Raw genomic sequence first — 18,235 nt, 5'->3', positions numbered from 1 at the left:
GGGGCGCAGGCAGGGCCGAGGGGTCGTGCGGCCCCGGGCAGCGGGCAGGGACCAGGAGCTGCTGCTGGGGCAGGCCAGGGCACCGGCTCCTGCCTGCCGGAAATGCTCTGGTCTATGCACATGCACAGCTGTAACGTTTTTACAAACCGTACGTGTGGCATATATGGGCCAAGGTGCTAGCCAAAAACCTTGTGGGTTTATTTTTTCTCTTGAAATATAGAAATCATCACCTGTAAACTGCAAGACAGTCATCAGAACAAGGCACTTTCCTCATCTACTCCTTCTGCCTCCCAGAGACGATCTTTGCCTGTTGCGTTTTTCTCCCTTTGGAAAGGGACGATGCCCAGGGCTGCCATCAGATTTCCGTGGATCCCTGTTGCTACTAATGTGATTGTTTCTGGTTCTAGACGCTAATAGGATGCTAATAGTGATAGCCAGTGAAAATCAGCCTAGCAGCACAAAAATAATTGTTTTTATTTAGATCCTCTGTCTCCTTTCTTTATCATGAAATGTACCTGCTAATATGTGTAACAACTACGCGTATCTCCAGCAACGGAGGTTCCACAGCCTCCCTGGGCCATATTTTCAGTGTTCGGCTCTCAATGGAAAGGACTTTTTCTCTAATTGCAAATTTCCCTGCTGCAACTTGTAGAATCCACTTACACATCACTGACAAAACCAACATTTTAACAGCAGTTTGTTTCTTCGAGTCATGGTATTCACCAGAAAGTGCACAAATACTTCAAGTGTAATAACTTAATGGTAAAAAGTGAGTTTATTTTAGAAGTAAAAATAGCATTATAGTTACCAAGAAAATAATGAGAAGGTTACAAACAACACACATTTTTCTAGCTAGCATTTTTATATAAAAATATTTCCAAAGACCTTCTTAATAAACAATCTATGATCAGTCCTTAATCACACTGTACATATTTAGCGTTTCACTGATTAATAATTTGAAAGTACAGATGAGGTCCAGACCAAACCACCTCAAGGTGTCCACTTTGTAGCTTGGAAATGAGTTGGAGGATGTCTCGTTCGAGCCTGTGAGGTGAGCTTTTGTCTGAGCCGTCTGACTTCTGCCATCAGTTCCCGCTCTTGGCATGCCAGTTCTCGTCTTCTGTCTAAAGACACTTAAGTGCAAGAAACTCGGGCTTAATATTGCAACTAACAGTTTTCCATAAATACCATAAATGCTCATTGGAAAACTGATACCTCCTCATAGAAACACTATGTTTTATTAGCACCACTGTATGCGAGACAGCCCTAGGACCCATAAAAACAAGGAACAACTCCTCCTAAGTTCTTTGAAAGTGGTACCTATGTTTTGTTACAAAAAGGTCAGATGCTGATGGGTCGCTATGGCAGGTCCATAGATACATGTTTCCCATTGCGTGCAGTTTTGAAGAGAAGATGCGTGTGGTTTTAAAATCATAGAATCATAGAATCATAGAATCATTAAGGTTGGAAGAGACCTCCAAGATCATCGAGTCCAACCATCAACCCAACACCACCATGCCCACTAAACCATGTCCCTAAGCGCCTCAGCTACCCGTCTTTTAAATACTTCCAGGGATGGTGACTCAACCACTTCCCTGGGCAGCCTCTTCCAACTTTGAAGAGAAGATGCGTGTGGTTTTAAAATGTGCTTTCACTGGCCATAACGGCTAGGACAGCCCAGAGGAAATGATTACAGACTAATTCCTGACTATAACTCTCAGTAAGACTTTGATGAAAGACAGTTCTACATCTTCTCAACATCCCCAAATCATACATAACGATGAAGACAGAAAAAGCACAGGTAAAATGATCAGGTCAGAATAGGATGAAACTGGGCTGAGAGTTGAGAATACGACTATTCCCATAATGTGATGCACTTCAGGCACTTCCTACCTGTGCTGCCCCTGGTAGTGAAGACGTTTTTTCAGGTGTGAGATAGAATACAACAATAAAATTGTCACCTTTAGACAGGTGTACTCTGCGCTGGGTCAAAAACTGGCTGGACGGCCGGGCCCAGAGAGTTGTGGTGAAGGGAGTTCAATCCAGTTGGCGGCCGGTCACGAGCGGTGTTCCCCAGGGCTCAGACGTGTAGATGAGGCGCTTAGGGACATGGTTTAGTGGGCGTGGTGTTGTTGGGTTGATGGTTGGACTCGATGATCTTGGAGATCTCTTCCAACCTTAATGATTCTATGATTCTATGATTCTATTCTAATAAACTGATTTACTATCCACTAAACACCTACACAGCTAATAGTGACTCAATCGCACAATGAGGTGTTCCAGTAATGCTTCTGAAATTAAATGTTAAAGAAAGGAGGGTCCTAACTTAGAAACTTACTGTGTGATGATGACTCTGATGCAGACAAATCATTCAGACAGATGTTTCCAGACCTTGGCACCTGCTGGAGTTCTACCCCTCTCTCTGTACATCTGGCCTTTAAAACACGCAGTCTCTCTGTGGGAAGTGGAGAGAAGGATTCTTTGTAAATTAGAAGTGTTTAAATTTCTAGGATTTTTTCTAGCTTGAGGTGAAACAGTTTTTCTCCAGGAAGCAAAACTGGAACAATCACTCACTCCAGCTAATGGCAAGTACAATTTGCTCAGAATTAAAAGTCAATGTTTCTAGTCTATGGGTCAAAGCTATGCATCACTGCATTTCATTTCAAGAAATTACAGCTCCACATGTGCTGTTTCTTCCTATATAATTAATCTTCTGACAAATGGGCCACTAAGATCATGTGGAATATGGCTACTCATACTTGCAGTTTTAGGAGGAGACACCCATTTTAATAATTGGCAGTTACAAATTACTCCATATTAAAAACATTACGCAAATAAGGGCAAAGTCTGAAAAAGTTTGCCCAAAGCAATATTAATCACCTAATCTTAATACTAATCACTAATCTTGTGTGAGCCTTGCAGAGATGGAGGAATAGGAGAAATATCTGCAAAAGCACACAAATGCAGCATTTGAGAAGGATGTACTGGCCAATTCTGGAAGCGCATAAATGTTTTTCTCCTGTGAACAAACACTTGGCAAAGTCACTTGTTGGCAGTGAGTTTGCTGTTCTTTACATTACTTGACAGAGGATTTCTAAGGGATGCGATTTTACGATCGGCTTAAGCCGATCTCAACCTGTGCTCCTACCAAAAATGCCATTTATATTGCTGTATCTGATAGATATCAAACTGAGATTCCTTTCCAAGTCTGGCCTGATATATTGGTTTCATGAAAGAACACTGCCAAAAAGTACTTATATAAAGGAGTTAAGCTTAAGTTTATCCCTAATATTGGACACTTAGTTTGTATTCAGTTGCTGAATGCTTCATGCCAACACCCGCACAGGAGAACTGCATTACCTATATGCTCACCAAAATAGCCATCTTCTCTTTGCAGCTTTTCAGCCAATTCTAACCCGTGATCCATTTTGTCTTCTAAAAACTGCTTCCGGTGCTCATCTGCAGCAGCAGCAGCCTTCTGCTCTTCTTCCAGTTGAGCCTTTTTCTGTAAAACTTCTTCCCACTGTGCAACAGAGATATTAAATGTGTCCTCAACAGATGTGTTGCAAGGAAAAAGCAACAAGTAAAACCATCCAGATTATTACAGACTAAACTTCACCCTTAAATCAAAATATATGTTATTAAGCTGAGTGAATGTTTCTTTTTGAAAAATTTCTCATTCAAACACCTGGAGAATAGTAAAAGTCTTGGGTCAGACAAAAAAAAAATGAGAGGAACTTAGAGAATTAGGAATATGCTTTCCTAAGCCTAAAATATCCTCACCAATTTGCTCTAGTGCTTCCAGAAACTTCCAGTCAAAACTTAGGAAAGGAGATTCCTAACAAAATATTTCTTCAATACCTTTCAGTTTTATGCTCTACCATGTTATGGGCAAAAGACGGTTACATTTGTGCCAGTCCCACTTAGAAAAAGAAATAATGCAAATACCTTTTTTTCTTCTGCTTCCCTCATGGCCTTCAGCAGTTCAGCTTCTTTCACCCTGTTGTCATGCAGGAGCTTGGCTATCTCTTCATAACGCTTCTCACGGTCCTGATCATCACGCCTTAGTTTATGCAACGCTTGCAACCTCCAGTTGGTGTCAATGCGTTTCTGCTCTGCTTTGGCTAAATTTTCTTCAGCCACCTAATAAAAAACCTTTCTTACCAGGAATCCGAGTAGTCTATTTCAAGTACACAGCTGTACATACAGATAAGGTAAGATGAACTGAAGCGTTCTGCAGTATCACTGTGATGTCCCTGCTGGGAGACTGTACCTGCAGTGCCACTCCTCCACTCATTACAGCAGGCCGTCTCATCTATCAGGGCTTTCTTCTGCTTCTTCTTCATCCTTATTCTTTCCCTTACTGAGGGTCTTTTTTAGTTTAGGTTTTGGGGGTTTTTTTAATCTTTTGGAAAGAGGCATCAACCCTCTCCATGATTTTAGGGATTTTGCTTTCCTAGCATGGATTTAATATGATTTACAGGTGCAATTAACGTAAGATTGATACCTGGATGCCAATACTTCCACCCACATCCATCTGCTTCCAAAAATCGAAGGCTGTTTACAAAAATTCAGACCCATATGTTTATTTCTAGACAAAATATAAATGCAGATGCCAAGCATATGGGTAGTGGGTTAGTTGCAACTATTTTTCCAACTGTGCAGTTACAAGTTCTGTGCTTGAAAATCTGAACAATTCCTAATGTCAGGCTACATACATTCATTACTGTGATCTAGAAGACAGCTTCTACAGCTGAATTTCCTGCCAAGTACTACCAACTGAAAGTTCCTTTGAGGCTTACTTTTGTTTTATTATGGTTACAAATAAAACATGTTCCTTAACAGGAGGATGTCTTATTCTGAAAAGCACTTTTGAGCCTTATATGCCTTCTAAGTTCTGAGAAGTAAAGAAAAGTTAATATTCATGGCAGGCCCAGAGAATTGCAGTATTATATAGCTGTTTGGACAGTTCAGTTAGATTTTTGAAAACCTCGAAACTTTAAACATACCGTCATAATCTATTAATATAGGTGTCTAGAAATCAGATTTCTGTAGAAAATATTTTCATATTAACTTGAACTAGTTAATTGCAATTAAAATACTATTAAGTAGTACTACTTGCACTAGTTAGCATACTAACTCCCCAAAATACATGTTAAGATCCAATCATCTTACTCTATGAGCTTTCTGTTTTTCTTCTCTATCTATTTCCATCAATCTCTGAACAAGATGATCTTCCAGATCCACCCTTCTTCGATGGGCATCCACCTCTTCTTTCATTTCCTTTGTAACTGCCTCTTGATCTTTGATTAGATGCTGCCAAACACACAAACATAAATTACTGTTGCTAAGCTACTAATCCACATTTGTAATTCTGTCTCTTTAACATCTATTAGAATTTCATTAAACTAGTATTTGAATATATCCACACATCTCATCCCACTACACATCATAACTGTCCAAGAAAGTGATAGTCCCTGCTGTTTTATCCACTTGGAATTACACTAAGCCTGAGTCACCACAGTGGTCTCGCAGGTTGATATTGACGTAATTCCATTCCCTGGATTACAGTGGAGCATAAAAGCAGAATTCCAACTTAAATGAATTAGATTCATCATGAAAATATTCTGCACTTTTATGGCACATTTAAGCCAAAACCTCAAAATGTTTCACAAATATAAATCATGTTTCATGGTACAGGGACTTACAATAAACACATCTGCAGCTTGAATGCAGAGATGATTTGCCAAAGTAGTACAAATCAGCAGTAGATCTAGAAATAGAATTTTAACTCTCACCACCTTTTCTTCACATTCATCAGGGCACATCTACAGAGTTTTCTGGAGAAGACATAACCCCTTCCCAGGCCTGCGGAAATCTATTGAGCTGTGTCAGCAGGGTACTGAGGCAAAGTTAACATACACGGCCTTCTAAGCTTGAATATCGCCCCTCACTAATGGCAGTAAAACAGTCAGTTCAGGGCATGGGCAGTGAAAGCCTGTCTACACAGACTCTTGTGGGGAGACATATATCCTCAGTTAGTTAAATAATTGCTACCTTTCTAGCCCAAAGAGGATGATCACTGTAGAATTAGTTCCCTTAAACAGCTGACTTTACATGTACTGGAACACAAATGAGCTTAGCCTGGTTTGCGTTATATAGCCACAATACAGCTGGCTGTGTATTCAATAAATAAATGCTAAAAGAAATTTACCCAGTTATGCTCAGCATAAAAAGCCCATGGGCAAAAGCTTTAAAAAGCCAAATATAAGCAGACACATGCTTCGCAATAAGGGTTAGCTATCTGGATGTTCACTTCTGCTTGCATTCCATTGGATCTGCAGGTACGCAAGATGGGCACATGTAGCTGTGATTTCTAAACACTTAACTTACTATTTCTAACCAAAATGGACATTACTAAAGCCTTCCATTGGCAGCCTTGCTTTTCAGTCATTAATTATTTATAAGAATTAACTCATATTTAACTTTAAACAGTATTATTGATTAAAATGCTTTATTACTGAATAGTGATCTTTCTGAATTATAAGTCAGAGAAAGGAACTGCACATTCCCCACGAACCATCCACTCCTTTTTGCTTAATGATGTTTGCAGTTCGACATTTTTTCATCAACTACATCAATCTGCTATACTGTTCTCTCCAGAAAATGTAGATATATCTGGATACCACAGATGAAAAGGTGGGAGTTTCTGGGATGAGGAACATATTGTTATAGACTTATTTCTTATTTACACGTTCCTCGCTTCTCTCAACCAGCTGAGCACACAGCTAAACCCTGCAGCAACCTAATGATACCTCTGCACAGGAGAAGAATAAAATGGGGAGGACATGGGTATTTTCTCCCAGAAAAACAGATAACAGTGAGTTCTACTAATGGTCTTATCAACAGAGGGTTTATTCTAAAAAAGGTATCAGAGAGGAAAAAAAAAAAAAGCCCCCCCCTTTTTCCTCACAAAGTCTGGTTGAATGAATACAACCGAATCTGAGAACTGCAAAGGAAGAACCATTAAATATAAATGTCTGCATAGTTCCCTAATAACTACCTGCTCAAAAAGCTGTCTTTGTGATTCAAGTTCCATCCGTTGTACTTCTACATCTTGAACAGTAGCAGCTGTTTCCTGCTCTCTCATGGATGCCTTGAGGAAAAGAGAAACACATGAAGATACAGTAAAGGAGAAATTCTTCTCCCTTAAAAAACCAGTATCAAGAAGAATGTCCAAAACTCCAAGCCACACCCTACTTCTAAATTCTAGTTAACTTTCTGTCATACCATGAATAACGGAAAATATTGCATATCAAAAGTACCGGGCAAGGTGGAAAAGAGGCACAGGAATAGTTTTGCATCTAGCCAAGCATATTAGGGAAATGTCATGCTTGATCTAGCGCTAATAATCTGCCAGATGCAGCTCCGAATCAAATAAGGAGTCTCTGAACCCAGGATGCTGCGGAGGACAGTACACAGATAGGGAAGTGGCCACTTTGCACCTGGCAGGACCTGTGCTGAGCTGGAGCTAACAAATTTTACAGTGCCCTGACCGCGGAAACAAACACACAACTGCACTACGCTCTGCAAAGTGTGGTGCTGAGACACAAGGAATGGCCCTGCAAAGACTCAATTCGTGCCCACAAGGTTCAAAAGCTTCCATTCTCAGCATCTGCATGCCACGGTGCTTGAGCTAGTAACACGGGAGCAGAGCCGGGCCTCGCCAGAGGCCACTCAGAGCCTCTCAATCAATGGCAGAGTTTATTTCCAATCTGGACATACAGCCCACAGACAGCTGAGAATTCACTAGTCCTTTAAGGAGCTCATTACATTTTTCAACACTGCCAATATACAGATGAATATGGCTTTTCTCAGGAATTTTGCCAGTTAAAGCAAGCCAGTGGAACATAGTAAGTGCCAAATAAAACTGTTAAGTTATGCATTTACCACTTAAAGCAGTCCATCTCATGCTAAATACACCTCTGGGCTCACAAATCACAGTATATGAACTGAAATTTTAGTTATGCATTTTTTCCTTGTTTATTTTCACTAATAAACCTTCAAGAAAAGAATTGCTTGAACAATACTCAGCCTTTCTCGCAATTTCGTCGTCAAGATGTTTCAGTTCCATTTGACGCTGATCTTGCTGGTATTTCAGAAAACGCCTTCTCGAAGCATCTAGAAATTGTAGTTCCTTTACTTTCAGTTCTCTTTTCACAGCAGCTAGTCTTCAAAGCCAAAACAAACAGAAACACGGGAACTTGTATATGTGAAAGGTCAGTACCAAAGAGCAGAAACTTGCACTGCAGTTATCCATTAGTTACTATGAGCTAATCTCTAACTTACAAAGCTTAGGACAGTTGCTTTCATTCTTTTAAATTGTCCAGTTTTCATTTACAAGACAAAATTAAATTCACAGACACACAGACATCCTCTAATGGCAACGTCCCCAATTAAGCTTTTAAGTCCTGTGCCCTGTTTCTGTTCTAGTTTAATAAGCACTAGTTTACTATTACAATGATCCAGAACTGGAAACTATTCCTTAGAATAATTGCCAGTGTCCTGGTACCTCCTTCTGCACAAACTTAGTCCTAATTTTATTTGGAAAATATAAAACATTTTCAAGGAATAAAACCATAAACTCAAGAACTAGTTTGCTCACTGCCCTCTTAAAAAAGGGGCAGTGCCCCTTAAAAAGAAAGGCTCACTGCCCTCTTAAAAAAAAAAAAAACAGCTTACTCTGTAGGTTACAGAGGTTTAAATGAAGCGCCTGCAGACATGGCGATTAGGCACATGCTTTAGTGGCGGTCTTGGTAGCATTAGGTTAGTGGTTGGACTTGATGATCTTAAGGGTCTTTTCCAACCTAAATGATTCTATGATTACTTGTAGCTGATCTAAAGAACTATGGAGATGTTGAAATTCTCTTAAACCTTCACAGCTGCAAAATGTACAAACTAACAGTTCAGCTTCAGTACTATCACAACTCTTTGCTCAGCAACTGATACATAAAGCAGACTTTTTTCTAAATCCACTAGAAATACAAGAATGTGTACAGTCACTGATACTATAAGTGACTTTTATATTTGCAGTGTGAGTCTGCCTACAGTGCAAGTCTGAAGTCTTAGTGTGCAAACACACAGCAATTGACTGCTTAAGAGCATTCACAATCTGAAGAGACCAGACAAAAGGCTGGGAGCTGAGACAAAGATACAAAGTGACTTGGCCTCTAATCTGCTGTATTCCCTCAGGCAAGGCAGTAATACAACCCAGATCACTTCATTCCCACACCAAAATCTGACCCACCAGACCACACTGTTTTCCCACATTACAATTTATACGAATTAGTGGTTATTCTCCTTTACTCATGGTTAAAAATGTAATAGCAGGATATTGTGGCCAGGACCCTAATGCTTCTTATACTGTAATACCTCTGCCTCTGTTCCGCCAGCTTCTCTTCTTCTTCCAGTAGCATTTTTCGCCTCTGTTCTTCAGCTTCTCGAAGTAATTCCTGCTTTCGATACCAGGCTTCGTCTTCTGCTTTCCGTTCCTGTGCTTTAGCTTCTAATTCATGTGCTAATTGTCTAAATGGAAGGAGATCACATGTTAATAATTCAAGCCAAGTATCAAGAAATTACTTGATTATTTAGAAATTGATGACTGTACTAGCAAAGAACTGCTGAAATGAGATGTCATGAAAGAGTATGGCATCCCCTTTATGTACTGATAAAGTACATGAGGAAGAGTTACAATACTGACTGTTACAGACAACAGGGCATTTCAGATGACTGCAGACATTGTCTTCCTCACATTCTTAACAAAAAATAATAGTTTCTAAAGGTGCCGTAGCATCATGGTACGCACTGATTTCAATAGCAAGCGAAAAACTCCTGGCCCTTCACAAAGTTGGACACTACAAAGTCAACGGAGGTTTAGGCTCTGACTTACAAGCTTTCAGGTTTGAAGACTTGCAGCCCAGTATTTTCTGCGAATTATCAAACTTTTTTTTTTAAGATAAGACTACCGATTTAACTTAAAAATCTGTCAAACCAAATAACTCTTAACCTTTAGCAGCTATTTAAAGTCATCTTCCTGAATTTTCTTAATTGTCTCTCTTCTCAAGCACACAGATTACAACAGAAAAAAGCAACTGTGTCCATCTCTCCCTCCCACTCTGATACTGTCTTCAACTTTCCCATTAATACCTCTCTCGTAAGTATTCAATTTCATCCTGTCTGATCCTCTCCCATTCCTGAGTTTGATAATCCACAATGAAATCGGGATATTTATTAAATACAGGGTACTGTCCTTTTGAAAGTGGTATGAAGTCATCAAGCGTACGCTGTGGATGGATATCTAGTGGTGTAGCCTCCATAAGACGATAAGCTTCCTTAATCACAGCATTAATGTCCAAGTTGTTACGATGATGAAAGAAATACTGTAAGAGACATGCTTCCATTTACATTCTCCAAAAGATTAAGCAAATTTTTAATATACCTATTTGGGAATAATTAGGTAAATTAGCAAGACCTATATTCCAAAAGTTGATTTAAAAAGGGATTATTAAGTTAGCCCTACCAATTAGTAAAATATCACCGGCTAAAATGACTTGACCCAAACCTCTTCAAGTTGTAAAAGTATGCTCTGGTTCTTTTCCTTCTCTTCAAATGACAGTTGTGTAAGGGATCTGGAAAGCTAGGTGTGAATTTAGAGTGTCCAAATGCCTGCACAGACACTCCTACCACTGGATAAACCTCCCTCGACTTCTGGTGTTCAAACATGAAGCTTGGAAGTTCCTCTTCTTGAAGGACTATTCTTCCTGTCAAAGATCTTATTCACCAAGAAAATCTTTAAATTGGTTGTTATTAAACGTAGCAATAATGTTGTCTGTTTGATGTCTGTCAAACTGTCTGCTCACAAGCACATTTTCAAGGTGGGACCCTTTGTTTGCCTGCTGAGATGTTTTCATATGAAAAAACCTCCTCCTCCCATGTAAGGATAAACATAAGGAAATGTTTTCATTTAGCTTCAGAGAACGTCAAATAATACTGCCTAATTTTGCAAATCTGAAAGCAAAATAATGAAACAACATGACAGAATGACTGTGTCTTGTCTCCACAGGCACAAGTCCGTATTAGATCCCCAAAAAAGAGGCAGAGTTATTTTGTAGCTGATGAACTATTGACATTTACAAAATGGCTTTTAGTGGCATTAGAAAGCTTATGAAAGCTTTTAAAGATCTCGTGCATTAAACTGCAGGAAATTGCTCAATATTTTACTCATTTATTGTATCTTTGTCAGGTACTAGACGATGTTGTTCAGAAACATGTAATAATATATTAATGTAGAAATGAAACATCTCCTCCTAACCTCCGTAACAACAGAAACAATGTTTTATACGTCTCTGTAGGTACACTTTCATATGACTGACTTAAATATGAAGATGTTTACCTCAAAATCCCCTGTTTGATGACAGTGAAGCAAGGGAGCTCTGGAACATATAATATAGGCTACAACAATCATTAGAAAGTACGAAGGATGGTTGGAGAAGATATTGTCAAAGACTTTCAGCCATTCTTCTCTTGTTAGAACCTCAGATAACAGTGTTTCTAGAAGAGGCCAAGCGTAAACCTACAGTATTTGGGAAAATTGACAAAATAATCCGTTAGTACAATTTTACCATTCCTTTTAAAGAAATAATATGAATTTTTCTTGCCTTATACCAAGAACCTATTGATTTATGAAAGAAATGGCAATTAAACCAGAATATTTGAAGATAAGTTTTATGACCTACTATAAACATTCAAAATTAATATGGGATGATTATAAATAAATTTCTTATTTCACCTCATGTCTAAATCTTCTGTTTAGATTTGTGAAGCTAAATTCATCCCTCATGATGAATAGGGATTACAAGATGAATTCATCACACCTATGTCCACTTAAAAAAAAAATAAAAGTACATTTATGTTTTGATAAGTAGATTTTCAATCAATGTGGACTTGAAAGCAAAGGACTTCTAAGAACTACAGTACCATGTATGTGAGATTTATGATCATGGAAAAGGGAAAGCTGCAGGAAAGCAATGATATATTCTTTACATTCACATATCATTCACTATTATTTAATGAAAGCTCCCTCAAAAAAGAATTATTTCAAAATAAAAGACTATTGCACTATCATTCAATGCAGTGACATTTCATATACAAAAGTTGGCTAGAATATTACCTGTGAAGTCACATTGTATTTTATTAAATGCTGAAGTAGTTCTTTGTCATGATGTGCCAAAACATTTTCCATCATACTGAGGACGTTAACTGGAGGATTGGGAAAATACTCAAACCAGTGCTGACAAAAATTAACTGAAAGAGAAAAAAAAGCCCAACACAATCCACTGTAATCCAGAGTGATAGACTCTTGACAAACTTAAGGTTTGGTTATAAAGGCTATGAATTTATGAGGTAGTTTTGGGCAGCAAAACCTATTCAAGACATTCTCATGTCTCCTCTTTCCTAGCTTTTATTCCTAAACCATTCCCACAGTATGCTGCTCCTCCAGCTGCACTGGCAGGAGTGTTTGTGTCAGTACACTGTGAACCAGACTGGGGAACTAAGCTGGCTCAAAAATAAAGTGAAAAAAAGACTATGTGCTGTGGGACTAAGTGGTTGGAGGCAGATGGGAATGCTTAAACTGGTATTTCTGTCTCATGAAACCACAGCCTGGATCAAGTAATTTTTAACATACTAAGAATAATTTCCGTAAACTTGGATGCTTATTCACTAACAGCATGTGTTTGCAAAGTGGGTATGTATGCTTGGCAGCACATATCTTCTGTAGACTTAGCAGCAGCTGCAACAACTAGCTTAAGTGTAAAGCACTTTAATTTAGAATGTTTCTTCAGAAGACAGCCATAGCCAGCTTTCAGCCAAATGTCGCATTTTGAGTTACAACACGCTTAGGACAACAGAACACAGTAAAACTTTCGAAGAGATCGTTCCCTTTTGACTGGGAGTGGGTGCAGGGGTGGGGGTGGGGGTGTGTGACTACTTTTCCCATGTCTCAGATATTTTAGTTATGATGATATAATTATGCTAGATACATTTGGTTTTATTGATAAGACTTTACAAATACTGTTAAACTGCTAACTTTTTGCTAGAAAGACTCCAAAAGGAAGTCTAATGTCTTGTTTTTATCTAGAAGCAGGTTTTTGTTTTAAGCATTCAGTTGCTACATATTAATTCCTGGCAACACCTTTAGAAGAGAGCCTGGTGACCTCTTAGGAAATACTTCATTCATTTCATCAGGAAAAGCTCTTTTGCATGGGAAAGCTTAAACATGTTGCAGCATATTTGAGTTTTTAAAATCATTGCTTACCTACTACTGTAGCAACAACTTCAAAGCAGATCAGCTGGTTGTTCTGGAATAATTTTACAAATGGGAATGCTAGCAAAGGAATATAAGGCGTCTCAGCAAAGATAGCAGACCAGTGAGCTAGAGCTGATAAGGTCCTATATGCAAAGGCAAACAAAGGTGTAGAAAACATCGATCCAAAACCAAACAAGAATATAATATGCATTTCAGAACCACAACATAGAAAGATTGTGAACTTCAAGACAGATGCAAGATTATGAGAGTTATAAAAACAAAATCGCATAAGGGCACTATTATTTCATTTCAGAGTTTTCCTTACAGCTGATTCCAGCTATTGGATACATTTCAGATCGCTATATGAAAATAAAAATCTATATTATTTAAATAAATATAAATATATATTTTACCTCTGTAAAACTCTCAGCAATTTCCTGCTTTTGATGGGGTACTCATTTTGAATATTCACAAATGCACCGTGGGTACCCTTATCTATTAGGCTACTGAATGCTAAGTGGTTTTCAGGAAGTTGTAATAAGGAACGCCAAACAAACATCCTGCAATTAAAAAGCAGACTTAGTCAAGCAACTTCTCTTTCGTAGGCCAGTAAACACAAGCAATTTTATTTTGTGCAAGCATGAACATGCACACAAACATACCTGTACTTTGCTGGATATTCTCCAAATCCTTTCAATAAGGCCCGCAGACGTTTCTTGTTTAATCCACCTGGCAGTTCGTTCTACAAAATAGGGGATCAACAATAAATGTAAGGACTTCTCCTTCATAATCTCTTTCCTTGCACTCTAATTGATGATAGTGGCTAAATACAGAAGTTCCTAACATGATATTAAAAAAAAAATAACGTGTACTGCTACCTGTTACATAATCCTAGGTATTTCAACAACAAAAAAGATAATGCAAAAGATCATTCATCTACTGAACTCAAAGAACAGCTGCCATTGATTTCAGTCAGAAGCAAATCAGACACTGACTAAACTATATATAATTAAATGATGGATATAGCCAAACCATAAACAATATTGACATAAGGAACAGATCATATTGTGATGAATGTTACAGGAGGATATAGGTATGTGTATATATATATATGTGTGTGTGTGTGTGTATATGAGAATATATATACATATGACATGCAAGATGAAGACAGAGAAGATGGCACAGTGATGACAGAAGGGAAATAAATGTAACAGTAATGCATCTTCTAAACAACTAATAAAAAATGAAATGGCTTCTAGGCAGACATTTTAGAGGGGCCAGTAGGGAAGCAGATCAGATCTTGCAAATATCCAAATGTGTCACAAGTTGCTTGAACAACTTCAGAGGTACACCAAGCTGACTTGAGGCAGCTGTGGCTGTGTCACATAATACTGGAGTATGGGCTAAACAGAGAGTGTAAATGGTACTAAAACTCCCTCAATCCCCTCTCTGCTCAAACGTCCAAGTGAACCAGTGCCTGAACTTATTCTTTAAAGTAAGTGGCTAAATATTTTTTTTCAATGAAATCTAAATGCTGCAGACTGGAGAAGAAAATATTTGCAACTTCTTCCTACCTCTTTATTTTCAAGTGATGTGTTCACTTGCAGTTTTAGCAATTTGTTTTGAATTTTGCTTCCTTTAGATTTCCAAGGCTGCTCTGACTTTTCTGAAGTCACTCTCATTGTCAGTTTATTTGCCTCTGACGTGCACTTGGACCAATCTTCTACTACTTTTAACATGGGTGGTGGAGGCTAATATTAAGTGAAAATACCTCGGTTAACATCTTGTAAGACAGATTAAATAACACTATAATTTGATGTTTACTCTATTTTATATGCCATATTTTTGAGCTTGATGGCCATAACAAGAAGAATAGAGACACATTTATACCATAAATAAATATATATGGACTGTATACTCCTGAATAAGTATGCCAGTGAATAAAACTGCTGTAATAAACTAGAAAGACTGTGAGAAGGTTTATGTAGCTTCCAAACTAACTCAAACATCATGATATTTCCTTGTTTAGCAAACGCTAAAATATAATCGGGATAGTATAAATGTGTGTCATGTACTCTTCAGGTTATTTATTTTAGTGTGTTTCTCAATGTCACTAAAGCATTTTGCATTTCTATAGCACCAGTTAAAAAGAATACAAAAGACCTTTACAAACTTTAATTAGTCTTCAGTGTCAGGGAGGTATTAATTCAGTGTTGGAGATTGGGAAAGCAGGTAACAAAGAGGATATCCCAGTTCACGTCAAACCGGCAGCAAAAGTGCAAATGGAATGCATGTGTGACATCTTTACACATCCTTCCTCAGCTCCAACTCCATCATTATCCGAAGCTGGTTACTGTTTACTTCAAAGACATGGTGATTAAAGATACATGGAACTCTGGATTTAGAAACCTGACTCTCATTAATAAATTACTTTAATAAAATAAGAACTGGTATTTAGAATGTTTGTTATTTAGGAAGGATTAGGAGTATGATTGTGCCATAATGATGGATGCTGGTATCCAATAACACAGTAAGAAGAACAAAATCACAGTAACAAAAACACCATTCATGCCCGCAGTTTAAGACAGCATCAGTTGCAAAACATTTCCTATAGGAAACGGAACAGAAGCAGCACAATTATGCTGGTGCCATCTCCCCAAAACGTCATTACAAAGAGAAATTGGTCCATACAAATTGCTTAAGAAAGAAATACCATCTTTCCCTCCCAACACCACCACCACCAGAAACACAGTGATACATATGCTTTAAAAACATCATATTACCTGACAGGCTGGAGTAACTATGAAGGGAACTCTACAAACCACTTCTTCTTTATTTGTAGTGTTAAATATGGCACTCCAACACGTCTGCAAACTACTGCTGATACAAAAGTTTTGTAGACAAGTATCAACTTGAATGGGATTTACTGCTGTTTTAAGAAATGTAAAACACTCTACCTTATTTCCTTCTTGAGTCAAAGCTTGGATACTGTACAAATTAAGGCTACCATTTTCCATTACTGATGCAATATACCGTCCATTGGGGCTAGTTGCTGCTGTACTAATTCCCTCTTCATGACTCCCAATGTCAAAAAGAAGTTTGCATGTTTCTATATGGATAAATCTCATAATATTATCTTGACTTAACACTCCAAGGACCTATAAGTCAAAAGGATTCATCAATTAATATTGTCAATGTAAAACAAAGAGGAATAGCCAATTCAGCAATGACATTCCATTAAGCTAAAAGAGCAATTGAGCAAACATTTAGCACAGTAACTTTCCTTTTGTATGGTAGGGGCCCATATCCCCAGTGTCCCGCCAGAGCCCTCAAAGTATATGTGTTGAATCAACTAACCAAATACTCCAGTCTTAAGCTTTGTAAAAAAACTGACCTGATTGGAGCCCCCATCAAAACTGTCAGGGAGGAATTCCAGGTGACGGACAGCTCGTACTTTTGCAGGCATCTGGATTATTCGTATCAACTGCTTTGATTCTAAACACCATAAGTGAAGATGATTTGATTTTCCACCAGCTACAAAAATCCGGCCATCTCTGGATCACAGATGAGGCAAAGTTTCCATCAGAATACTATAACTTAAGTTAGTGTTAGCTAAAAAGAGAGAGATCGTACATTTCCTTCTATGCCCTCAAATCATTTTGAATCTGTCATTATTCCTGTCATACTCTCCTGAAAGAGCAAAATAGCTCCTAAATAATAAAATTTGCTTTTGTAAAGGATAGTTTAAACCTTATTTTACTGGTCATTAAAAATAAACTTACTTTATTTCAACTGCTATGGGACTGTAATAAAACCTGCTATCGATCCTTGCTGAAAGTATCAGTCACAGCAGAGTTCAAAAACTTATCATAGTATATAGCTCAATACTTCCATAAAGCATTACAAGTAAGGAAAGAAAACCTGTTTTAAAACTACAATTTTTGTAGTCCACCTTTAGAATGTTTAAAATAGCAATTTACCTGGTAACTGCAAAGACCTTATAAAGTAATACAGAACCTTCTACAGGAGTTGGCAACTGGTATTTACAGTGAAGAGTATCAAATTCCCATGCAAAAACAGAATTATCTTTGAAACAGCTGAGGATGGTGTTACTCAGTGGAAGAAAAAAAACCTGGAAGAATTTGGAAAAGAAAAAAATGGAATATGTTGTCAAGGAAGTACCCTTTAAATTGGACCAAAGTGCATGGCAGAATAAAATACAGCAAGAAACCATGACAGTATGGCTATTACTATAACTGCGTAACGCAGCTGCAACGCAAGGCTTAGATCCCACAGGCAGCGGGTCCCCTTCCCCTGTTACAGCCTGGGCAGGCCTGCTCTCCCTTGCACTGGTTCAGAACTTGTTGTACCCTTTGCTAAGCCAGTTTAACTCACCGAAATGACACAAATCTTTATCTGTGTTATTTTTATGACTGTTAAACTGTCTTGTGAAGGTTTCTGATGAGTGCCAGAGAGGATGTAATACAAACGGTGGGAACATGAACCCAGGAGCAGGAGGCGATGGAAGACATGAGCCAGCACTGCTCATTCAGCAACTGCTTGCTGCATCTTGTACAAACTGGCTTCAGCATTCCAATAGTACCAAGAGCCTGGCAAATGCACTCTGTGAAGCATTCATCTTTAGACTTAAACTCCTTAGTTTTGCATACAACTATTAAAAGTAAAAAATAGTGTAGAAAGTTTAGCAGTGTATTCTCCAACTATGAAATGCAGATTTTACTGTGAGGATGAATGAAGATAAAACCAAAAAGCTTGTAAATATATTTTTTCAGTTATTCTGAACATGTTTATTGTTTATGTGTAATCTCTTTTGGGAAGAAAAAAATTGCATTATTTACATTTTTGGAT

General features: G+C 38.1%; 1 protein-coding gene across 1 annotated transcript in view; it reads right to left on the bottom strand.

The window, feature by feature from the left end:
- Positions 1-816: 816 nt before the first annotated feature.
- TBC1D31 (TBC1 domain family, member 31) overlaps positions 817-18,235 on the bottom strand; it is a 24,202-nt gene continuing 6,783 nt past the window's right edge. The window contains exons 5-22 of the mRNA XM_009323371.1: positions 17,347-17,498; positions 16,761-16,920; positions 16,324-16,524; positions 14,941-15,117; positions 14,029-14,108; positions 13,780-13,926; positions 13,376-13,509; positions 12,230-12,363; positions 11,453-11,632; positions 10,207-10,439; positions 9,433-9,585; positions 8,096-8,231; positions 7,064-7,156; positions 5,176-5,316; positions 3,949-4,143; positions 3,361-3,523; positions 2,339-2,455; positions 817-1,133 (exon numbers count right to left, since the gene is read on the bottom strand). Of these exons, the coding sequence (XP_009321646.1) occupies positions 991-1,133; positions 2,339-2,455; positions 3,361-3,523; positions 3,949-4,143; positions 5,176-5,316; positions 7,064-7,156; positions 8,096-8,231; positions 9,433-9,585; positions 10,207-10,439; positions 11,453-11,632; positions 12,230-12,363; positions 13,376-13,509; positions 13,780-13,926; positions 14,029-14,108; positions 14,941-15,117; positions 16,324-16,524; positions 16,761-16,920; positions 17,347-17,498 (2,739 nt within the window). The 3' untranslated portion in view covers positions 817-990. The remainder of the gene's footprint in view (positions 1,134-2,338; positions 2,456-3,360; positions 3,524-3,948; positions 4,144-5,175; positions 5,317-7,063; positions 7,157-8,095; positions 8,232-9,432; positions 9,586-10,206; positions 10,440-11,452; positions 11,633-12,229; positions 12,364-13,375; positions 13,510-13,779; positions 13,927-14,028; positions 14,109-14,940; positions 15,118-16,323; positions 16,525-16,760; positions 16,921-17,346; positions 17,499-18,235) is intronic.

The sequence above is a fragment of the Pygoscelis adeliae genome, unplaced genomic scaffold (assembly GCF_000699105.1).
Source record: "Pygoscelis adeliae isolate BGI_AS28 unplaced genomic scaffold, ASM69910v1 Scaffold103, whole genome shotgun sequence".
NCBI classification, from domain to species: domain Eukaryota; kingdom Metazoa; phylum Chordata; class Aves; order Sphenisciformes; family Spheniscidae; genus Pygoscelis; species Pygoscelis adeliae.
Note: the sequence above shows the minus strand (reverse complement) of the source record. Positions and strands in the feature narration are given on the sequence as shown.